This window comes from Limanda limanda, chromosome 21 (assembly GCF_963576545.1).
Source record: "Limanda limanda chromosome 21, fLimLim1.1, whole genome shotgun sequence".
Taxonomy (NCBI): Eukaryota; Metazoa; Chordata; class Actinopteri; order Pleuronectiformes; family Pleuronectidae; genus Limanda; species Limanda limanda.
Window position 1 is genome coordinate 3,969,066 of NC_083656.1, and position 24,873 is coordinate 3,993,938.

The 24,873-nt window shown below is 43.8% G+C and overlaps 2 protein-coding genes across 4 annotated transcripts; both read right to left on the minus strand.

Moving 5' to 3' along the window:
- Position 1: 1 nt before the first annotated feature.
- Positions 2 to 3,697, minus strand: timm23a (translocase of inner mitochondrial membrane 23 homolog a (yeast)). The gene is made up of 7 exons (XM_061094555.1): positions 3,302 to 3,697; positions 2,856 to 2,914; positions 2,666 to 2,759; positions 2,238 to 2,322; positions 2,079 to 2,137; positions 1,843 to 1,953; positions 2 to 829 (listed from the first exon to the last, which is right to left on the minus strand). Exons 1-7 carry the CDS (start codon positions 3,405 to 3,407, stop codon positions 711 to 713), a joined length of 633 nt encoding a protein of 210 aa, XP_060950538.1. The 5' UTR covers positions 3,408 to 3,697; the 3' UTR covers positions 2 to 710.
- A 5,233-nt stretch (positions 3,698 to 8,930) lies between these two features.
- On the minus strand, positions 8,931 to 23,540 carry qki2 (QKI, KH domain containing, RNA binding 2). Of its 3 annotated transcripts, none has more exons than XM_061094970.1 (9): positions 22,998 to 23,540; positions 20,278 to 20,426; positions 18,571 to 18,687; positions 14,380 to 14,523; positions 13,089 to 13,176; positions 12,585 to 12,869; positions 11,843 to 11,866; positions 11,098 to 11,172; positions 8,931 to 9,105 (listed from the first exon to the last, which is right to left on the minus strand). In XM_061094970.1, exons 1-9 carry the CDS (start codon positions 23,137 to 23,139, stop codon positions 9,083 to 9,085), a joined length of 1,047 nt encoding a protein of 348 aa, XP_060950953.1. In that variant the 5' UTR covers positions 23,140 to 23,540; the 3' UTR covers positions 8,931 to 9,082. The 3 variants fall into 3 exon arrangements, with proteins under 3 accessions (XP_060950953.1, XP_060950952.1, XP_060950954.1); XM_061094969.1 differs by having other exon boundaries at positions 11,098 to 11,175; XM_061094971.1 differs by lacking the exons at positions 8,931 to 9,105; positions 11,843 to 11,866 and having other exon boundaries at positions 11,112 to 11,842.
- Between the last annotated feature and the right edge of the window lie 1,333 nt (positions 23,541 to 24,873).

Here is a 24,873-nt window from a genome sequence, read left to right on the forward strand (position 1 = left end):
GTTTGGTGAACATTTCCTTTTTTTCTTTATTTGTGTTTATACAGTGTGTTGGATGGAGACACAGGATCAACACACACTCCCAGTACAGCGTTACAGTGGTTTACTCTTTGCTCAGTAAAACAAACCCCACCGCAGATACTCTTTAATAAATACCAGAGGAGAACTGACCGTAAGGCTTTGTTCTGTGTTTGCACGTTAGAAGAGTCGTTCAGTCCGACATGCGGAACATGGATCCACTGAAATTCATCCGGTGAAACACACACCAGATGTCACAATTCATTTACAAACTAATAATTGGCTCGTTCAACCCACAGGTCATGGGTTCACTCATTTCAACACTAGCATCAGAGAAGACTGCAAAGTCTCCGATGAACGATAAGATAAAGAGATGACACACCTCTGTAACATCCTCAGAGGATTAGAGACAGATGAGGGGAGAGGTGCTGTCGGGGGGGGTCTACATCTGGATCTCCGGTGGAATGTAGTCCACATTTTTATGACGTCTTTGTAAGACACATTTTTTGAATTCCCAGAATGCTCCAGGAAAAGGGAAGCGGACGATTGGTGGAAAACCAGCGAACTGGGGCCACCTCACACTGGAAAGCACACTGCATTTGACCAGAGTCTAATTCCTCTTAGCGCTGTGGTGAAAGGCTGTGTCCTGGAGAGAGGTTTGGCCCTGGCGTTGAAGCAGATGTGTGGGAGGAAGGTTAGTACAGCCTGGAGGATGTGGGGGATCCGGTGATGCGGTCCCAGTTGTTGTAGAGAGCGTAGGCACTAGATAAGGCCAAACCCGCCAGGCCTCCACGGGCGACAGCCTTTAATCCACCTGGGAACACACAGCAGTCACAGGATGAGTGATGAAACCGTGGATGAACATCTTATGTTGAAGAAAGTGAAAAACATTCCTGGATCTGCAACAAACGTTATGGTTTCTTTCTTTGGGTAAATGAGATTTAACTAGGGACGGGAATCGGCAGGGACCTCCCGATACGATACTATCACGATACTTAGGTGGCGATACGATATGTATTGCGATTCTGTAAGTAATGCGATTCGATATTATGATTTCCTGGGATTTCTTTTGGTTATTTTTTTTTTTTTGAATACTGGACCATGGAAAATGTTGAATCATACCTTCAAATACAACACAGTCAAATTCATTTAGAGCTTTACAAGTTTTATTTCAAATATTAACATTAACTTAACGACTGCCGGGCAGCAAATAGAGAAAATAAATAAGATGTGCCCTATTATTGTATAGCCCCTGTCAACTGCACACAAACTGACAGATTAAGAAATGTAAGCCACTTAAGCTACTTTTAAACGATAAATAAAAGGTAAATTAAATAGAATGAATAAAAGTTTCCTTAAAATATAAACTTTGAAATAAACAAAAAGTAGGCTATTGTTTTTTGCATGTAGGCGATGCAAAGCTAGTGCTTGGGTATGTTTTGATTCTTGTGTAAAAACAAGAGTTGTTCAACATGCTCTGGGGTGATGTTGTTCCCCCCATATATCCCCCCGGTATAAACCAATTTTTATTTTTTTTTAAAAATCGATTTGAGAGGCAGCATGGCGATTTAAAATCGTCATTCACAAGAATCGAGATTTGTAACTGAATCGATTTTTTCCCCCATCCCTAGATTTAACTAATCTTTGTTTTTTGGTAAGAAGTTGATAACCATAACCTTTCAATGGGAGAGAGGAGGATTTATGAAAACCAGCTGTGTGCTCACATTAAAAACACGTGCAAATAGTTACAGTCTGAGGTCAAAACCAGGCGCAGTGCACATTCATTACTGGCAAATATACAAGCAGTAAAAAAATAAAAACACCTACTTCCTGATTTAAAGAGCATTCCAGTTAACGTCCCAGCAGCCACTGTGTTGACGTCATCTTCTGCTCCCCTGGCTTTCTCTATCGCCACGCCAAACACACTGTACAACAACGCTGAGGAGGCAAAGAGAGATTCACTGAATCAGAAATAGATCAACTAACAGTGACTCAATAAAACGAAAGATTAAGATTAAGAGAAACTGAAGATTCACAAAAACCATGATCTTCTTCTGACTTACCAACAGAGCCGAGCGAGTTGGCCCATGAAGCCCCCTGCCTGGTCACCATGTTCAGGATCCTGGAGAGAGAAAGCAAACATTTAGAGGACGGGTAAAGACACTTCAGGTGTAACACGAGGGACAAACTACTCGGGCACTGATCTTTGTCTCTCTACTCACTGCACATTACGAGGTTTGGACCAGGCCATGTCTCTGGTCTCCTTCAGGCCCATCCTGAAACCGTTCACAGTTCCGAATGCTGCTCCTGAAGCCAAAACAAAAGGAAGAAATGCTGAAGGAAACTTACTGAGCGCTTTTTTACCTTTATACTTCTGTGCTGGTTTGATTTAGATAACTGTCTGGGGCACAGGGATGTGAAATTATTATTAAAATAATAAAAAAGCCACAAGATTAAACTACAAGAGTTAAGATGTCCTCAAGCGGCTACAACAGTAAAATGGTGCTCAGACATTCATGCATCAGTAATAAGGTTTTGAGAAAAAGCATGACTTAGTAGTTTGTCTTTATTGTTTTAATTATACTTCAAGTACAATTGAATGAAGGTCTGAGCTTTATTATGAAGGTCACAGGTGTAAAGTTTGACTAACCGGTTATGCAGGAGCCTCCGATGGTGAAGAAAGCCAGTTCAAACCTTCCTCTGGTTTTATTGGCGCCCGTGGGAAGAATGAACTCATCTGTGTCCTGAAACACAACATTAACAAAGTGTTTACAGATACACACAGACAAAAATACACAGAATTACCTCAATAAAACTGCGAGAACACAGCTTTGTGTTACCTGAACCAGGAAACGAGGGTCGACATTGAGGTACGGGGACAGAGGGCTCATCCCCGTCACTGAAATGACATTATAACAGATTAGTTATACATTTAAATATATCTAAAACAAACATTCTATACAAAACAATTAAAGCCAATGAAATGTTTAATTAACCTAGTATTGTTCTGCTTTGTTTCGAATTGACCGGCAGCTATTGTCATGTTTAAAGTTATTGATTTCTTTCTAGTTATTGTCTTATGAGAGAGGAGCAGATTATATAAGATTATTCTTCTTTCTGCTCCTTTCCATTCAAGATTTAAAGATGTTATGCATTTAAATGTTGTGTTTTGGTCGATGAATGAAATAAACTCTTGTATTTACATGTATTTACAGGCCTGGCATCCTTGAACAGATGTTAGCTTTAATGCTAACTGCAGCTACAGCAGGTTACATCAGACACTTACACGGGACACCGGCGAGCTCCGTGTTGGAGTACTCAGGGGCCCCCCCACCGAAGAGACCCCCGAGGCCTCCCTTCGACCCCCCGGGTCCGGACGGGTTGTTGTCCATGGTTAGAACGGCGTGAAGCTCCGGGGGTCACCGGGAGCAGCCTGGAGCCAGGAAGGAGCTAAGCTAGCTAGCACCGGCTCGGCTAGCTGACGTTAGCTGGTGTAACTCGGGGAATCCGCGACGACACGACGCAGGACCCGGGGACACGGACACGGAGGGTTGTCTCTGCGGGTCGGAAGTGTCCACAGCGAAGATTCTACGTGGAAACTCTCGATTCTAGCTTTAAAAAGGACGGAAGTCGTGTTTTCATCGCGTCTCTGACCTCCAGCTCCACGCTCCTCTGCTGGGGACCGACGTCACACTCTGCGTCGTGACGTCAGAAACAAGCGACTCCCCCGGAACGTAATTATCCGTAGAGTTGAACTTGTTTTAAAATCCAATAACACAATGTCGCCACACATCTGGAGTCAGTTGTTGAGTCAAGAGAGAAGGAGACAGATGTGGCAGCTGTTTGTGTAACTGAGAGTTTGAGGAAGATGTAAACAACAACAACAACAACAGCTGATCTATTTATTCTCCTCACACCCACCTTAAGCAGACTGAAGATTCACATTTTTAAAAATAAGGTCATCTGAGGTAAAAGTATTTTTTTTTAAAAGCTCCAGTAGTTTTACTTGAGTACATGTACATGTGAGACTCTGTAAAGTATGATAAATAAATATATTAAACTCAGAATCAAGTTAATTGGCCAAATATGTTTGAGAACACAAGGAAATCGACTCCATATCATCTCATACATATAAATATAATAAATACATTTATTGAACAGTTTAAAAACAACGATGGTATGAACAACTCTGTGGTCTGTGTCCAAATATACACAGAAACTTGCTGAAGTATAAATACAGAAACAACACAACAGAAATAATCTAAGAACATCATATAAAAAATATAAAAATGAATCCATGTGATACCTATCAGGTTTTTCGACTATATTACAGATCTAAACATTATAGAAGTTATTCTAAAAAACATTAAAATGGATGGGGATTTAATTAATTTGACATTATTCGTGATAAGATACAATATATATTTTATCAGTATAGTATATCACATAATACTTTTGTTGAAGGCCCAGAAAATACTTTAAAACACCATAAAATGCTCATATTTAAGAATCTAATACAAGTGTTTGGCCTCTTTTACATAAAGTTTCCGTTGATCAACTCATGTCTCGGCTCTTCCGTCGTCTCAGTCTGTGACCCTGACCTCTTGCAGTTTACTGTAAATCCCATCAGATAGAGGGTGTAGTACCCTGATGCTGCACTGGGAGGCAACAGAGAGCCGACGGTGGCGACGAGCTGCAGAAAAGGTCAAACCAGTTGCTGCTGCTCCTCAGACCTCATTCTAATTAGGCCTGATTTAATTGACTCATTTGGTTAAATCTGTTCCCATGCACCCAGGGCCGATTTGGGCCTGATTTACACGACCTCGCTTGCATTAATTGAAGGAGGTCGGTTTAATAACTTCCATGTGACACCTACCAGGCCCTGGAAATGCTCCGTCCCTCCACCTTCTTCCTGCCTGCGTGGCCACCGAGCCTTTGATGCAACCGGGGAGACGAGGCCGCACACACTCGCACGCTCACGCCGCCCCGGCCATCTGCTGCCGGTCAAAGGGACAGAGCCACTGAAGGAATTTAGTGTGTTGAATTTCCCGAATAACAGAGCATCTTATTTGGATTCTCTCATTGTATGTGTGTATTCAGAAGGGGCCAAGTGGAGCGATGAAGTTTGCCATTGTCGCCCAGTGTGGGTGTTTTCAGACTCTCTGGCATGATCTGTGAGTTAGTGTTCTCTGTGTTACTGCCCAGTGTGCCCACTGTCTTTCCCACAATGCCCCATTCAGCCCCTGGGCCTCTCTCTCTCTCCCTCTCTCTCTCTCTCTCACCCCCTCCTCTCTCTCTTTCTCTCTCTCAGACTGTCCCTGCCACCCATTTTGTGCCTCTGGCTAGTCGTCCCCATCCTCATCATCCCCACCATCGTCATCCTCGCTGGGCTGCGAACCAAACTCTCAGTTGTGGGATAAAATAGCCGTGATGTCATCTTTGTTATCTTTTTTCAGCGACTCTTGTTTTCATCCTCTCCTTCCTCTCCTCCCTCGCTCTCTTTCTTTCTTTCTGTCTCTCTGAGCTCCCAAACACAAAAGACAGAGAGGCCTCGACAGGACCCCAGTGTATGCTGGTTGTCAAGGAGACAAGAAGACAGTGTTGGGTCTTTAAACTGCCTCGGAGGGGTGTGTGTGGAGTTAGGGGGAGTTGGCCTTATTTACATGGGAAGAGGACAAGAGAGAGAGAGAGGGGTTTTGAAATACAACTTTTGAGCCGTTTCCCTGCAGCTCATGAGACTCCAACCCGCTGTTACTCGGCTAAAATCATTACACTGATGCTCGGTCATCAAATATTTACCAAGCTGGCGGAAAAAAAAATCTGGAGCTGTTCATTATGTGGAGAACGCCGTGCATACATAGCAATGTAAATCAACCTGTCTTCTCTCGTCGCACACGCCCATGCACACACATTGGGAATGTAGGCGCTGGGAGCTCTGGGCCCCAGTCTGAGCGAATGGTTTGAGTCTGACTGCAGAATGCATTTCCAGATGCTTGACGAGTGTTTCATACCAGATTTGGGGAACAAGAGGGAAAAAATGCAAAAAACTTGACTACAAAATAGGAAAAACAGAGGAAGGAGAACACACCCATTCAACACGCACACGCACGGACCACCACCCATCCCTCTCCACAACATATCTCTTTCTTTATTCTCTCTCTCTCTTTTGCTATCTTCCACTCTGGCTTCTTCCTGTCCAGAGGATTGTCAGCTGTGGTCACATTCTGTCCTCTCTCTCTCTCTCCTTCTCTCCCTCTCTCTCTCTCTGTGATCAAGGGGCTGGGGTTGAGGCCACGGCGCAGGCTCAACTCCAAGCCTGAAGTTCAATATCACCCCAACAACTCCACAATGGAAGCAGGAAGGGCAGGGAGAGGACGAATGAGCCACCCACTGCTGCATTAACCACGGAAACCCCCATGTGATTCTCCCTTCTTCTTCTTGCTCCCCTTTGTGTGTGTGTGTGAGAGAGAGTGTGTGAAAACTTGAAATGTGTGGTTTAAAGGGAAGATTTAGCTTTTAACTTCAAGTGTCAAATGGGCCTCTTTGTGTTTTTCATTTTCATTCAGTGCACCCTGAGAAATACAAAAAAGTGCGATTACAAAAACAAATGTAGCTGCAATGACACATGTAGGTTATTAGCTGTAGGTTTGCACAGACGTCAGGGACTCGATGCTTTGCAATATTTACTCTGCAGATGTTTGAGGGCGAGTTGTGCAATCAATTTCCCTTCAATTCCCCAGCCATCTACTCCTCCAAAAAACCTGAATCCCCCCTCCTCTTCCTCCCTTCTTTTTTTTTCTGTTATACATGCGCATGCCTCTGAGGAACCATGGTGAGTTGGGTGTGTTTTGTTCTCTTATTGCACACATCAATGTCTGCAATGTCCACTTAAAAAGCAGAGGAAGCGAGAGAAGCCAGGGGAAAAAAAAACATGTTGTGGCCTTTTCCCTGCATTTTGTCCGGAGTATCCGCCGTGGTTTTTGTTGCCGGTTCCTCTGTGTCTAAGGAGTGTTTGGTGATTAGTATGCAGAAAGGAAGCTGATTTGCATAATTAAGAGCTGCAGAGAAAAAGCGACAAAGTTTTGGTTAGTTTTGCAACTATGAGTTTAATAGTGTACAAAGAGTTATTCCTGCTCAGAATACTTAAAAAGTTAAAACATTCATTGTCCCAACACACACATTTTTCCAATTTCTTATTTTTTAGACACCAGGAATCCAAAGCAGAGACAGATCTCATTAAAGTGGTTAATAATCACAGGAGTGGTAACAGTTAGTAACCTACACTTGGAGAGTAGATTAAAGTTGTACGACACTGTTAATTGTCACATGTATAGGATACAGAAGGCACAGGAGGCAAGCGACGCAGATCTCAGAGGAGTTAAAAGAGAGAACATCAGACTCCAGTTCCCCCCCCCCACACACACTGAGAATGACTGCTAATGACACATGAAGGATATTTGTACTCGTCAAATTATTCTCCGTAATAAGGCATGGTGTTTCTTATCTGAAAAGGTTGTTTAATGTTATTGTCATGTACAAAATAAAATATAAAAATACATTATAAACTTGTTACAGATGTTACGGCATTTTGTGGGTTTGTTGTGTTCTTTTTATTTCAAGGCACCAGTTGGCTTGTGTTTGTAAAAAGTGCACCACACCCACTGGGGGAAAAAAAAAGCGGATACACATGCAAAAATATACCGTATACGTATATATATGGACGACTTCAACGAGCCAAATACACAAACAAACTTTAACACAAACTTTAACACTGTTCTCCGGAGGCATCCACACCTCACATCAACATCTCAGCTTCTATACTGCATCGCACTTCTAATTCAAATGAGCCGGCGGCTTTTTTTTTTGGCACTTAAATCTGAATTGATGGTGGTTATGGATGTGAAGCCATAAAAAAAAAAAATCGTAAACGATGATTAGGCCGTGACACGTTTCCTGCAGCGCTAATTAATCTGCATACATCCCAAAAAGATGACAATGATTTCATGCTGGGCACAACGCAGCGGCGCGGTGATAAAAGATTTAGGTGTAACATTGTTCCGTGGCGCTGAATAAATAAAGGCACTGTTGTTCAAGCTCAGACAATACTGTAGTGTGAACAAGGCTAAAGGCATCGCTGTGTTACAGTCCTGGAGACTCAGACAAAAGAAGAGCGACCCCCCCCTCCCCTCTGTGTGCTGGTGACTGCACTGTACAGGCTCTGCATTTATACCGTGTCACATCAGGATGCTTCGCCTGGTTAAAAAAACAAAACACTCAAGAGATACTTTCGACATTTTGGATTTTCGAAGTTCTTCCACTTTTCCATCGCCGAGCACCTGTCGCTTTGGGACGTTTCTTCTCTTATCAAATATGGAAAATGCAGCAGAAAATGTCCCCTTTTTGGATTTGGGGTAACGTTACAAAAGGGAAAGCTTGTTAATATATATGAACCATTTCAACACCAATCATCATTTAATGCACGTTGGGCCGAAAAGAAACAAGCTATAAGTGTAAAAAAGTGTTGGGAGAGATTCCTGCTGAGGAAAGAGACTTCACATGTCTCCTTCAGTTTAGTGTTTATAGAGGGGGGGTTGTTGGATAAGTACAATTACGATAATTATCAGTATAGTTATTAATAGAGTCATTATTATTGCCTGACATGGACTGAAGGTCGGGGAGCTCACGGACAGTTTGGCACAACTCAGGTTTAGTTTAATGGTCCTTCACAAGTTGAGGACCCGTCTTCTATAAAGTCGACTGATGGCAGAGACTTGGGTTTTAACCTTTTATATAAAAAAATTCATCGACTGGCTTTGGAGTTTCTTAAGGAAGGCACATTTGGTAAAGTTTAAGTTAGGACTTGGTGATGGGCGTGGTCCTGCGGTTTATTCCCATGATCGCTGTCGTCTGGTTGGTCGGTTAAGGCAGTAGCAGCCGGGCTGTTCCCAATGTGCCGGCCTCTGGTTGGCTGAGCTGAGGGAGTGGTGGGGGCCGCGGGCCAATGAGCGCGCCAGCAGGCAGAGATGGGCGGGTCATCAGTGGGCGGAAATGTCAGAAGGTCAAGGGGTCATGGGTTAGTTGCCGTGGCAGCTAGAGTTAGACAGACAGAGACGGACAAGACATGGAAAGGAAACAAAAGGGCACATAAAAGGGGACATAAAAAGAAAAAAGATAGAAGAGAGATTAGTGTCAGCTAGTGGCGTCAGGATGACAACAAGGCAGATCTACGGCAGTCACACAGCATGGGGGGGGGGGATTACATAAGAGCCGCAATCACCTTCATGAGCCGGCGCAACCATTCAAGGGACTCACATCAGCTCAGGTGTTGATGTGAGGAATGGGCGGTTTGCGGCGAGCGCGGGCTCATGAAGGCGTTTGAAAGGTTAAGAGACTCCGCCTCTGCCGAGACCGCTGCTATAGTGACACTACTCACGCTAGCTGGGCTACGTCTAGCACAGACAGACAGTGAAACCATGGACAGAGAGGGAGACAGCATGGTTCCGTGTGGGTGAGAGAATGACCTTTTACGTCCAAAGAAAAGTGTCTGGGCCTCAGAAATACTTTGGCTTACTGACAAGTGGAGGTATTGTTTAGCGGGAAGAAGGGGGGGGGGCGTAAGATCTTGGTGATTAACAGCAACTGATTATTGATTATGGTTTGATCAGTTTGCCATGAGGTATTAGAAGAGCGGCTAATGGCTAGAGTCAGCGAAGAGGCGCCGTAAGAGACAGCGATGAGAGGTTAAGAGATGGTGATTTTAGAAAGACAATTTAACAGTAGACAGACTAGCTACAAGAATTTAGAGGCTTTGGTTTTCTTTAGAGGTTTTTTTCTTCAATAGTCATCTTTATTGCCTTTTAGTGTTTTTTGTCCATTGTGTACAACAGGAGCGCCACCGCTCGCACACACGCACACACACACATTGTAGCTAGCTAGTCCATTTCTATTGCATAAAACAGTCACGAGGGCGCGAGAATCGAGAAGGTCGCCTCGTCTTAAATACACAGAGTATAACACTGCCTTCACTGCCACCGTCGCGGTGACTAAAACAGTAGTAGCTACACACTTTGAATAAAGTTTGAAGTTTACATGGAGACACTTCATCTATAAAAAGCATACCATACAAACAAAAATAAAAAAAAATGTACAAACTAAAAAAACCTAAAAAAAATACTACAAGTATTTCCAAGCGATCTTGTTCCATAAGCTTCATATAAGCACTTAAATCCTTAAAATCCCTATATACAAATTTATTTTGCAGCTAAATACATGGTAACAGCACCACTCTGGCTAGGAAATATATGAAAGATGTAAACAGCCCCAATGATCAAGTCCAGTGGGCGACTGATAAGACCACAAACAACAGTATCTCATACAAAAGAGCTTGTAACACAGACTTCAGTAGTTATCACACGCTGTGTTTTAGTAGTAAAAACCGAAGATCATGTTGAATTGAACGACCTTCAGAACAAGACAATCACTGTTACTTTAAGTGTCATATAGTCATTGGGCAAAACACAGGATTTAATTCATAATAATAATTAAAAAACAAAAACATTTGTGGAAGTCTACTGGAATGAATTGGGTATAAATAAAACTTCCCACAGTATTCGTAGGGATAAAAAGTAGTAATGAGGAGATAAACAACAACAAAAAGGTAGAAAAAAAAAAAAAAGTTTCCGAGAGAGGACTCCAAATCCGGAGTCACGAGGACCGAGTCACATGAACGGAGCGATCCATTCTAATTGAGAGGGTCCCGGCGTGCGAGCCGTCCAGTTTATCTACCAGGCGAGCACAGATAACCGCTGCAGCTGTGACCTCTAACATGGTTCCTCCCAATCTGCTCACTCACTTCACCTCCACTGCAACAAACACTGTTTCACATTTTACACCGAAGCTGCTTCAGCGCGTGACCATTTTCATCGGATACAGTTATATCTTTTTTTTTTATGGCATGCCGTATTACAGACACATGTAAACTGAAATTGGTCCATTGGTCTGCATGCACACACGCTAACACACACGCACACACACACACACACGAGTACACATACACATAAAGTGGCTGGTGAGCTAACTAACCTCTGTCTGTGGTCACTACCCTTTGGTAAGGATGGATTCTCTTGTCGTGGCGTCGTACCTTAGTGGTCATGGCACCTGCTAACAGCCATTGACATCGCCAAAACAGAACACAGACGGTTACTCATCAGAAAGACATCAAACAAGTCCACCCATGGCACCAACATCAGTGAAACCAGGAATTTACAAAGTGTTCAAGGCTGAAGGTGAAAAAATTAGCAAAAATAAAGACGTCTCGATTATAAGAGACGGAATTTTTGTTCTTCGTTGTTTTGTGGTCTTCTGTTTTACCTAAAAGAAAATATTAATCCAAACCGCTAATCTCTGACTAAGCTTCACTAGTAGATTCAACATCGGCTGTAAGTAAAGTCACTCTATAGTTCTGTGATCAAAATAAGCTTTAACATATATTAAATCACAAACAGCAGCGCTAAAATATCTACGGGTTCACTAAAATGTGTTAAAATTATAAGCGGAAGCTGGACTATTAAAAAACGTTAAGTAGCTGTCACACCACAACACTAGTCTGCTAATACAAAGAGGAAATTAACAGGAATGGACACTTGACTACTGAATGACTGTCGAGGAACCTGTCGTTCTAAAAGTACGAGCAAATCTGAGCCTTTGCTCTGCGGGACAAGCATGGTTTCTTTTTTGAGTGTGTGGGGGGGGTCTCTCTCTGCAAGCCAGTCCGTGTGTGTGCTAGGAAGGGTTGCTATCGCTTAGCCTTTGGTTGGGAAAGCCATACCTGCAAAAACACAGGGAGAAGAGACTGTTAGCCCAGCAATGAGCTTCAGCATCCAGCAGTATGAGCCGTGGATGTATCACGAGAACTGGATACAGCGACCAGTTTGTTCCATCGATAAAAATCACAGCCGACGCCTCGAGCGCTGGTCATATACGTTTTACAGTCTAGGTTTGAGTTAAGTTTCGTTGGGTAAAGCCAATGTTTTCTAATCGTTGTTTGTTTGTCAGCAGGATTAAACAAAAACTACAGGACGCATTACAGTTAAACTTAGAGGAAGATGTAATCAGGTAAGAATGCATTAAAGTCTATTCTGGATCCAGATCAGAGGACAGATCCAGGTTGGGTTATCTTTAACTTTCTGTAACACTGCGATAAAAGTCTCTTTAAATGTACTTTGTTCAAAAATATTCAAGTCAACACCAACCTGTTGTGTTGGAAATAGATGTAACGTCCTGAGATAGAAGGAGAGAGAAAATAATTGCTAGTTATTCGCACAAATCTGCCACAAAATTAATGCAGATCAGTGGTTTTAAAAGGTAAAATATATGTAACTGAGGCGCAAATCGTGTTCACGGAAGCAACAAATGATTGTGATCCATTACGAGTGATTGACGATTCAAACCGTGAAGATTAAAAGTCGAAAAGCACATTTTTTACGAGTCACTTCTGGGGCTCAGTATCCAGTTCTCACAATACATCCATTGACTACTTATGACAGTGATGGACTTTTGAGGTGACATACCTAATACTCCAGTTGAGTCCATCGGGTATTCCAATATGGAGGGCGTGAGTGTGTAGGGGTAGTCGTAGGGCGTGTAGATGATTCCGGACTCGGGCCCTTGCTGCACCAGCGCCGGGTGCTGATTGCCTCCCGGCACGAGGGCGGAGCTCTGGATCTGACGGAGCAGGGGCATGAGGGTCTGTGTGTTGACGGGGGTGGGGTTGCGCATGCCTTGAGGCAGGCCGGGCGTCGGGCCTGTGATGATCCGAGGCGCCTGAGGGTTCCCTAGTTGGAAGGCTGCGGTGGCTGCGCGGCGCAAGAACATGCGATATCGCAAGTATGCACACGCCCCCACACGCGAGCGCACACAGAGCGACGGACAGGGAAGAAGAGGAGAGGACAAACAGTCTATTTAACAAAGGAAACAGAGGCATTGTTCGTGTATACAGTGGACTCCTGTACCGAGAGCCCTCCTTTGTCACCCACAGACCCTCCTACACATGCTAACTGTGATGTCATCCTTACGCATTTTGACATTGGCGTCTCTGTAGGTTCCGTTGAGAATGGCGAGCTCCATCAACTGCATCTTCTTCAGGTTGTCCTCCCCCTCAGCCTGCACCAACACAAGCAAGCACAGCAGCACAGGGACGGTCATTCAGCCGCTGGAAGCAACTCACTCACTCTCTCATCCCACGACACAATACACTGGAAATAAGTATGATTAGATTTTAGATGATTTCAAAAGGGAAAGGAGGTTTTTCTTTTCTTTCTTTTGTAGACGTCTGCAGTGGAGTTGAGCCGACCTTGGCCGCGGCCGCTCCACCACACGGGACGTATTCGGTGTCACACACGTTAGCTTCTTAGCTCCTGTTACAGCTTGGTGAGAAGCTTGACTGATTTACAGTTGGTGAGCAAGGTCGTTCGGGTTAAACTAACACACATCATTAACTTTAGCAGCGCCACACACACACACACACTCTCACATGCACAAACATAGATTAACAGGGGGGTTCAAGCTCCTGATTGCCTGCAGTCACTTCCTACAACCAGGGCCGAGGTTGTGATTGAAGCGGGAAGTGACGGCTGATTGCTGCAATAGAAATCACCCTGCTGATCCTTTCAGTCTGTTTCTATTGTTGGAAATAATGCGGAGGAAAAAAGGAGAGAATAGTCTTGTGATTTCAAAATATGTGCTATTGTGCTTGTGTGTCACTCGGGGGGGTAATGTTGAGAGCGCTGGGGTCGTCTATATGGCCATTTTCAAATCGTCATTATGTTTTCATGTATGTATGTGTGGCTGTGGAGGGGGGAGGTAGGTGGGCCCGGAGAATGTGAGAAATGTTGAGGAGCGCAATCAAAATGTCCTCTTGTGTGGACAACAAGACAAAAAAAAAAAAAAAAAAAAAACGGAGAGAAAAAGGAGTACTGTAGCCAGTAGTTGGGAATGAAGTGAGTTGTGAACAAGTGAAAGGAGTGATGGAGTGGGGAGAACGAGTGAACAGACTCTCCATTCATTCCCTCAGCCTTTCAAACATCCCGGGGTTACCATGGAAACCCCTTTATGTGTGTACCCTAATTACCCTAACTCCTTACACATACTCACTCTCATACACACAGAGACACACACACACAAAAACACAAAAAGGACACAAACACACACACACACTTTTTTTGGACCGATGATCCCCTTCCCCCTTCCATGCATACCAACACAGTGAACCCTCATCCAGTCACACACAGCTTTTCCATCAGTCCGGCCCGTGATATCCGACGCTGTTGTTGGGATAGGGGGTTTGTTTTTTGGACAGATACTCACAGCGGGCACAAGAAGTTTCTTGACCTCGGTGATGGCCCGCTGGAGCTTGATCTTGGCCCGGTTGTGTGTGTCCTCCACTGTGATCAGGACGTGGAGGTCCTCGCTCAGGTGCTCCCAGTTGGGCTTCCCTCGGTTCATCTCCTCCTGAAACGCACAAACAGTTTCAAAAGCAGCTCGACTTTGAATGCAGCACGCAGCCTCGGCCCATGACTGAAACAGGATTTCGCTTTTCTTCTCCTTTGGCTCGGCTCTTGGATCGGCCTCAAAAAGACACACACACACAAACACACACACAGACTCACAAGTCTCAAGGTTGTGTAACGCAGCTTTGAAAAGCATCATCGCACTCTTGAAAAAACCCCGTGGTGCTCTTCAGTGCTTACACGGGTTTACTGAAGGTTCTGCACTGAGATTCTTTCTATCAAAACTAACACCGGAGGGATTTATATATTCATCAATTCATATTTATTCATTCAATGTCAATGTCAGCATTATAATGAAATAGTTGTTTTGTAAGTAACCATCAAGTAAAACTATGAACTACTGACACTTCTTTCCTTTTATTCGAATGAAGAAACAGGTCCTTGTTATCCCATTTGCGATTTGATGTTTAAAATAACTTTCACTTTAAAAGTACAAACTCTAATAGGAGCTGGTTTCGCTGCTTCTCTCTGTTTCAGGTCACTGTTATATTGAGTTGTCTTTTTAAAAGTTCATCAGACAAATTAAGCGATCTGAAAAGAGTCCATTCAGACTGTGAGAACTTGTGACAGTGATCTATTTGTGTTGTCAGCCACTAATATTTATTAGGGTTAATTAGTAAATTCTAACATTCCTAACATGGCTAAAATAAGATGGTGGCCGTGGTTTTGTTCTGATCGATGACCAGGCAGGAGACCGGGAGGCTACCTTAGCTTAGCCTAGCTTAAAAGCTACACTGGAAATAGCTCTCCTGGCTATACATCTCTAAACGTCACTAATCCACATATTACATCTTGTTAATTTGATTCGTACAAAAATAAAGGATGAATATGACAAACTGGGGACTAAAGATGCAAGTTTGCTTCTTCAGAGCTGCTTTTCAGATGATTGAAAAGAAACGGGCGTGGTCAGCATTTCTACAATTTTCACTCACTTCTATTTTTGTATATTTGTTGCCAGACTGTACATAAAAATGGACGTAGACTCTCGAGTCCAGAACAGAAAGTGAAGCCAACTCGGAAGTTATTGAAACCCGTATTCTCTCAAATGACCATCAGAGGGCGACTCCACTTGTTGCAAAAATAAGTAAATTTCTATAGAAGTCTATGATAAAAATCCCTGCATGCATTGGGGCATGGATACTGTGTGATTGACAGCTAGTACCCTCCAATGGGTGCAGGTGGCAGGTGTAGGTGGGCGTGTAGCTTGATTACTTCTGGTTTAAAAGACAAAACCAAGATGGTGCCGGACGTAATGTTAAACTCGAGACTTCAAAACTAGGAACGACTTCCTGTTTACGATGATTGTTTTTTAATTTTTCACTTTTCCACCTTGGTTCGACAGTGGGTCTTATGAGCTAGTTCTGTTCCTGCATTTCCTGACCTTCACGTTGCCGAAACTTCTTCTTGACCTGTCGCATTGACTCTTCATGCTAAGCTAAGCTAACCATCTGCTGGACTGTAGCTTCCTATTCAACAGTAAAGAGCGTGAGCGGCATTGATCCTCTCATCGCAGTCTTCAACAAGAAAGCAAATTGAAAAATTTTCCTTAACTTATCCTTCAAGTGGGAGTACAGAGCTGCCACATATGCAAAAAAAAGAGATCAATACATTAATCTCTAATGAAAACAACTGTCATTCGGAGCCTGTTATGAATCCCTCCACCTCAGCGTGGTGTGCTGGAGGTTTGTGGGTGTTTTGTCAAGTGAGATGTACTATAACATTTTGAAGAACCCTGAAAGTCAACATCTCTCTTCTCCCCCTCTCGCCTCCCACTGTGTCTCTGTTTTCCTTCCTCTCTGTCTCTGTGTGTGTCTGTGTGTGTCTCTGAGGGGCGTGCGGGGTAGGGAATGTTCTGGAGAAACAGAGAGAGAGAGAGAGGGAAGGAAGGAGAGAGAGAGAGAGAGCAAGAGAGAGAGAGAGAGAGAGAGAGAGAGACAGAGAGAGAGACAGAGAGAGAGAGAGATGGGGGGGTGGAGGAATGCTGGACTTGCTCCACCTGCCGTTTGGAAAGCTTGAGAAGACTCCGTCCAACAGCGGACACCAGGGGAGAGGAAGGGAGGACAGATGGACAGAACACCGGGACAGGAGGAAAAACTGAGAACCAAAAACTCAATGTTGACCAAGGACGGATAGATAGATAGAAAGAAGGAGAGAGAGCGAGAGATAGAGAAATGGAGGACGAGAAAAAGAAAAAGAAAGAGAAAGAGAGACAGTTGATAGACTGATAGATAGATAGATAGATAGATAGATAGATAGATAGATAGATAGATAGATAGATAGATAGATAGATAGATAGATAGATAGATAGATAGATAGATAGATAGATAGATAGATAGATAGATAGATAGATAGATAGATAGATAGTAGTTAGATAGATAGATAGATAGATAGATAGATAGATAGATAGATAGATAGATAGATAGATAGATAGATAGATAGATAGATAGATAGATAGATAGATAGATAGATAGATAGATAGATAGATAGATAGATAGATAGATAGATAGATAGATAGATAGATAGACAGACAGATAGATATATAGTAGTTAGATAGGTAGATAGATAGATAGATAGATAGATAGATAGATAGATAGATAGATAGATAGATAGATAGATAGATAGATAGATAGATAGATAGATAGATAGATAGATAGATAGATAGATAGATAGATAGATAGATAGATAGATAGATAGATAGATAGATAGATAGATAGATAGATAGATAGATAGATAGATAGATAGATAGATAGATAGATAGATAGATAGATAGACAGATAGATAGATAGAGAGGTTTTTATTTGAAACCTGTGAACTGCTCTGACAGTTATTGGGTCTGAACTGATCTTTGCCAGGCTGCCGACTCCCATTGAATTCTATTCATGCTGAAAGTCTCAAATGCTTCCGGACGTCGTGTCCTCTTTTATTTCTTTTTTTTTGTTGCTGACGAGTTGAAACGCGTCTCAACGTACGATCGATTTAAAGCACATGTGACTTTGACAAACATTGCAGATGTTGACCAGTCTGAGGGACGACCGGTCTCAACCACACGCTGAGTGGAAACCAGTTAAAGAGTAAAAAGATTAAGAACTATCGAAAGGAATAGTTTGAAATTTGTTTAAATGTGATTAATCTCTTTCTTGGTGATAGTTAGATGAGAAGATGATACTTTATAGGAAACTTTAAGCTAATATCTTAGCTTAGCATAAGGTCTGGACACAGGTTGAAAGGGCTCATCTGTCAAAATCCACCTCGTGAACACTTTGTTAAACTCACAAAATAACACATTATATCGGATTTCTTTAATTTGAACACAAAAATGGTGGAAGTGTGGAAGAAAAATTATGGTTTCATGGTGTTATTTATGTAATAGACTGTTCCCTTGTTGTTAATGTGGACACGTCGGGAATATGGACGAGACGTAACTCTCTGATCCTCTGATTACAATCTTTGAACTGAGCTAAGCTGCATCTAATTCTAGAGATGTTCCGATACCATTGTTCTCTTCCTGATTCTGATTCCTGGACTTTGCATATCGGTTGATACCAAGAACACAAATAAATAAACAAGAAGGACTTCTTTTAAATAGCTCAAAACTGAAGTATAGCACACGATGCCCTTGTGTTACTCGTGGGACTCAGCAGCGTGAAATGTTGTAAATGGGTTAAAGACAATTGCAGTTTTATCTGTGACGTTGTATCAAACTAGTTCGAGATTCCCGTACTCGCTGATGCCTGACCTGGAAGTTTCAGCCGTATCTGAGGCATTTCAGATGCTGGTATCTGTATCGGAAAAACTCTTTCTAAACACTGAGAACATTTCAAATCTATGACAAACTTTTAACCGAATAAATGTGAACTTACAAGAGACGTTCTTGCTGCTTAAAGAGAGCCGTACAAAGAGAGCTGTCTCAACCAGACAATGATAAGGTATTAGCATGACTCTTGTGTGTTTCTGTGTGTGTGTGTGTGTGTGATTCTGGCGTGTGTACCTTCTTCTTGTCTCTCATGGAGCCCTTCCCTCGCACCATAATCTTGCATCCGGTCTCTGCCTCCAGTTGTTTGGCCGTGAGTCCTCTTGGGCCCAGGATCCTCCCGACGAAGTTGAACTGCACGAAAAAAGGAGCAAAACACACTCATTAGAAATAAACAGAGGTGAGGAGAGACGATACGGGTTTGACAATGTGTGTGTATGATTACATGGGCTGTGAGGCTTTGAAGTGATGTGTGTGTGTGTGTGTGTGTGTGTGTGTGTGTGTGTGTGTGTTACGAAGAGAGACAGAAATAGCTCATAATATGGGTGCTGGCTGGTGCCGGTGGTATGACAGGACAGCGACGTTCTCTTAACCTTATCTGTCACTAAGACTGAGTGATTAACTAGACAGCTGCCCCTCTGTGTGTGTGTGTGTGTGTGTTATTTTTTACCACACTCCTTGTCTCCGTCATACACTCCTCTCATAACATTTGTTCAGCACCTTCCTCCTTTAATCCTCAACCGAGTTTAACCCGATGTTCACTTCTTGTGTCGGAGTTGCGCCACACTCCGGGTCTGACCCTCGACTCCCGAACAACACACACACACACAAACCCAGATAGAGGAACTGCTCTCTAAATTTAACCCTGATCTCAACAGTTTTCCAGCGCACTGCAGTATGTGTGTGTGTGTGTGTTTCTCTGTGCTCGTGTGTGTGCTCGTGCGGTGTCCTGTTAGTCTCCTGTCATGTGAGTGAGGACAGCCTGTCATTGTATTCGGTGATTGGCGAGCTGATGCACGTAGAAGGTCATGTGAGCCGTTCAACGTGGATCAACGCAACTCTTCCATAGTAACGAAGCGCTTAACTGTACTTGGCGTGAGCCGGACGCTGAACTCTCGTCATCACACTTGACTCAATGTTGGCAGTGAATAAACTTAACCAACTTTTCAAAACTCTTTTAAATATTTAAAATGTACATTTGCTGCTAGGTTTTCTCACATTTTGAGAAATTGAAGTGAAAATATTGCGTTTTGAAATGAAACTTGGTAAAACGTCATTGATCCTGCCGAGTTGAAACGCGTCTCGAAGTGCGATCAATTTAAAGCACAAGTGACTTTGACAAACATTGCAGATGTTGTTCGGTCTGATGGGCGACCGGTCTCAACCACACGCTGAGTGGAAACCAGTCAAAGAGTAAAACGACAGAAAACCACAAAGGAGAAGTTTGAAATTTGTTTAAATGTGATTAATCTCATATTTGGTTAAATGAGAAGATGATACTTTATAGGAAATAGGAAGCTAATATCTTAGCTTAGCATAAGGTCTGGACACAGGTTGAAAGGGCTCATCTGTCAAAATCCACCTTGTGAACACTTTGTAAAACTCACAAAATAACACATTATATCGGATTTCTTTAATTTGAACACAAAAATGGTGGAAGTGTATAGGAAAATTATGGTTTCATGGTGTTATTTATGTAATAGACTGTTCCCTTGTTGTTAATGTGGACACGTCGGGAATATGGACCCTAAGTCTCGATGACATAATGGGGTGTGATCACAGACGTTCTCGAGAGTGAAAGCAGCTTTTAGATAAAAGGGGCCTGGGATTAAAAGTGGGACTCTGACTTTTCTGAAGCCAAGAGGAGATAAAAAGTAACGACCAGGGAGAAAAGTAAACAGCAACTCTTGGGAAAGGTCAGAGGTCAGGGATTTGTTCACTCACGTCGGGGTACTCCTTCACCGGCACGTAGAGCTTCTCCTGCAGCTGAGCCACGGGCCCGATGGCTTCGGGCAGCTCCTCCATGTCCCGGCCGTTGAACATGCCTCCGTTCAGCGTGTCGTTGTACATGTCCTTGCGTACCCGGCCGATTTCTAGGAAGAAAGAAGAAAAAAAAGTTGAGCACATCGACATGAGGACGTCCAAAAAAACGTCCACGGGGGGGGGGGGGGGACCTGTGGGGACGTTTCACATTTCTTTACACCATCCGTTTTTTAAGGGACGATGACTCACTGTCACCGGAATTACAGGAGGCTCCAAATGAGACAGTGAGACAGGCTCAGGCATTCTGCACCGGCGTGTAGAATCTAAGCAGCGAACGCTTTGCCACCAGGGCTCGTTTATTACCGGTAATATCTCTCTTTTTATTTACTTCTCCAGCCGTCACACTGTAAATTACGTGAGTGAATAACATACATGTTTGTGGTGGGGGTGTCACGGTGACCTACTCCTCCACCCACCGGTGTTTATGAAGTTGTGGTGCAGTGGGACAGTTATTCAACCGCCAGACAGAAATGTCACCGAGCGCATTTGGCCTTATTTTTTATTATCGACGATAAATCATTAATCAACAGGTCTGTAAAAAGTGCCAGAAGTGGAAGTTAGTCCGAGAAGCCGTCTTCTAATGTCTTATTTTGAGGAAACACTAAAAACAGAAAAAGGGAAACGCTCACGCAGGAGAATCGTGATTCATATGATTAGCTGTTAAACAATTTTTCCTGATTAATTAATTGATAAATCGTTGCAGGTCTAGAAAGCACGGAAACACCCAATAATAATCAGAACTAATCAGAGTAGTTTTAGATTAATGAGTAAAGTTTGCTTCCCCCGGTTTCATCATTTTAATTAGCTGATTTTTGTCATTGAGTTCAGTTTCTTAAAAGGTCATATTTCTGGCCGGGGGGTTCGATGCAGGAGCGCCATCACAACCCGAGACGCCGTCTGCCCGTGTGTGTTTGTTTAGGGTTGTCTCAATGACCGATGCTAACCTCTGATGCCTTTGTAATGACACGCTAGCACAATAATAACTGACTACTGCACCACCACAAACACAAACGCGACACACGCACTCACACGCCGACGGCCGGGTTTCAACTCCAACACGCACGCACACACACACACACACACACACTGAAGAGAATAACTGGCTTGAGGCACAAATATCATCTGACCTCAGCTCGCTGACAGCCACGTCTCCCTGCTCAGAGTGATAAGTCTGACCATAATAACTACAGTAGCACGCTATAATTACAGCCGCGGCTACAGTGACGACGAAGATCCTCTAATAACCTCTTCTGACCTGTGAACATGCGGAAAGTGGCTATTAAATAAAACACACACACACACACACACACATGCACACAAACACAAAAGAATCTGCACATGCAAGCAGGGTTTTTGTCTTTGCAGCTGGAACAGACAGCGAGTCGCTGGAGGAAAACGAGAAGTGAAAGAAGAACAAGAGACTGGAGGAGAGGAGGTGAAAGATAATGGGGGGGGGGGGCTGTAGCCGGGCCTTATCTTCACACTTGAACCTGTCATAGGTTTATTTATAGGCCAAACAAACACGCACCCTAACAATATGTGTGAGTGGCGGCCTTTCTTATTACTTCCCCTGCACAAACTTTCTCTCTGGCCCTTCTGCCCGAGTGGCTCGTCCACATAACTCAGCCGTGGAGACACAACCGGGCGCTGGAGGCCGGGCGCTCGCTCGCCACGGCGCCCTGACCCTGGGCGTCACGTTATCGTGTGTGAGGGCGAGTCGTCGGCGTGAACACGACCCCGGAGAGACGCTTTTTTAAGTCGATCTATTTGTCAGGCTGCAGAGGTCGTCCGGTGCAGGAGCAGACCTCGCTTGCGTCACGGGACGACTTGTCACAGACGCACAAAGTCAGGATCCTGATGTGCAACAACACAGGCGACAACAGGGCCTTCCTCACCCGGGGCCTGCAGCCAGGAAGCTGGGAAGGGACATTCACAGAGGAGGACACATGTGGCCTTTTGAAGAAGAAGGACGGGAAGAGGAGGTGGGGGACTGTGTGATTTCAAAAAGCTGTTCTCAAAAGAAATATATTAGATATCAACAAGTGCAGGGTGACTTATTGGAGGAGGAGCCTGGGGTCACATACTTTACACAGCGACACGCTCTCGTTCCTGCTCGGGGATGGGCTGCAGCTTCACATGAGCCTGCGCATTAGGTCACTGGGAAAGACTAACAACTGTCTGTTTGTTCCCATCACCAACTGACTGCGTGTGTGTGTCTGTGTGTGTGTGTGTGTGTGTGTGATGGAGACAGAGAGGGAGTGAGAGAGGGAGAGGGAAGGTCTTTTAGTGTGTGTGTGTGTGTGAGAGAGAGAGAGAGAGACAGAGATTGCTGCTCTCAATCTCAATAAATTACAATAGTGACTTAAGGCAATGTGGAAATCCAATTAACTTTTTTTTATTATTGATTGTGAATTTACAGCCTCAGCTTTAGGAAGTGAACCTTCAAATAAAAAAAACTTTATCACTACTTTATTTATTTTATATAAAGATGGAATCAGCATCACAGTGAGTCATTAAAGTAAATTACTGTTATTTTTTTAATGATCATTTGATAAGTCTCGACTCCCTCTGTGGTGTGGAGGTGCTGGGGGTCTCTCCCGGAGCAGGAGGACCGGGCTTACCTTCGTCCAGCAGCCGCTCCAGATGCGTGAAGATGCCGCTGAAGTTGGGCAGCGAGCTCATCACCTTCCGGTCGTTCATCAGCTGCATGAGATAGTCCGGGTTGGACTTGGGTCTCTCCTTCACCTCTGTCTCCCCGACCATGGCTTCCTCGTCCGCGGGGTAGCTCACCCAGACAGGTGGGAGAAAGTTAGGGTGGTGAAAATAAATGTTTGAGTTTGGTTTGAGGAGAGAGGGGGAGGAAAGAGGGTTAGAAACGCCCCGATGCGATGCTTGGAGCCCGGGGTGTGGGATCCCACCACCACCGCTCAACCGGCGGATGGAACTCAGAGCTCAGCCCCCGGGGGAAGTGCACTGTCCCTCGGGTTAATCTGGTGCGCTGGGGCCCCTGGTTCTCCCTCCTCCGCTGGGCGACTCTCCGCGGAGTTTGAGAAACTTCTGTCCCGCAGGAGGGAGCTGGGGCTCGGGCTGACACCGGTGGACCGAGTCCTCGCACTTCTGTGACCGTGTCCAAGCCCCGGTTCCTCCGCCTGTGTGCAGCCGGGCTGTCGGTGTCTGTGGTGCGGGGGTTCGAACTCCCGATCATATGACCGCTGGACCACAGCAGCACGAGTGGGCCGGCGGGAGCGCGCACCGCCACGGAGGGGAGGAGGCTGGTGCTCGTGCACAGCAACAGATCGCCCCCCCTCCCTCCCCTGCATCTCCCCCATCTCTCTCTCACTCAGACACACACACACACACACACACACACACACACACACACACACACACACACACACACACACACACACACACACACACACACACACACATACACAACACACACACCCGACACATTACAATACAGCAACATACATACAACAGCTCTGCATAGGTATGTGCACCTGTTCTACAACGTGTGTGAGTGTGTGTGTGAGTGTGTGTGTGTGTGTGTGAGTGTGTGTGTGTGAGTGTGTGAGTGTGTGTGTGTCACATTATTGGGACAAAAAGCAAGTCCTAATAACATTAATCGTTATATTTTAAGGTAAAGACATGTTTTAAGGCTAAGTTTGGTTAAGTTAGGGTAAGGTTTGGGTTTAAGTTAAGGTCAGATTTAGTTTTAGGTTTAGTTTAGTTTATGTTTAGGTTAGTAACTATGGTTATAGTGAAAGTGAGTCTCCGGAAGATGAATGAATGTCAATGTAATGTCCTCTGAAGTCATGGAGTTTTGTGTGTGTGTGTGTGTGTGTGTGTTTCACATTATTGTGAAAAAAAGCAAGTCCCCATAACATTAATCATTATATTTTAAGGTAAAGACTTGTTTTAAGGCTAAGTTCGGTTTAGGTTAAGGTTTAAGTTAAGGTCAGATTTAGTTTGAGGTCAAGTTTATGTTTAGGTTAGTAACTATGGTTATAGTGAAAGTGAGTCTCCGGGAGATGAATGAACGTCAATGTAATGTCCTCTGAAGTTATGGAGTTTTGTGTGTGTGTGTTTCACATTATTGGGATAAAAAGCAAGTCCCCATAACATTAATCATTATATTTTAAGGTAAAGACATGTTTTAAGGCTAAGTTTGGTTAAGTTAGGGTAAGGTTTAAGTTAAGGTCAGATTTAGTTTTAGGTCAAGTTTAAGTTGAGTTTAGGTTAAGGTTAGTAACTATGGTTATAGTGAAAGTGAGTCTCCGGAAGATGAATGAATGTCAATGTAATGTCCTCTGAAGTCATGGAGTTTTGTGTGTGTGTGTGTGTGTGTGTGTTTCACATTATTGTGAAAAAAAGCAAGTCCCCATAACATTAATCATTATATTTTAAGGTAAAGATAAGGTTTTAAGGCTAAGTTCGGTTAAGTCAGGTTAAGGTCAGATTTAGTTTTAGATCAAGTTTATGTTTAGTTTATGT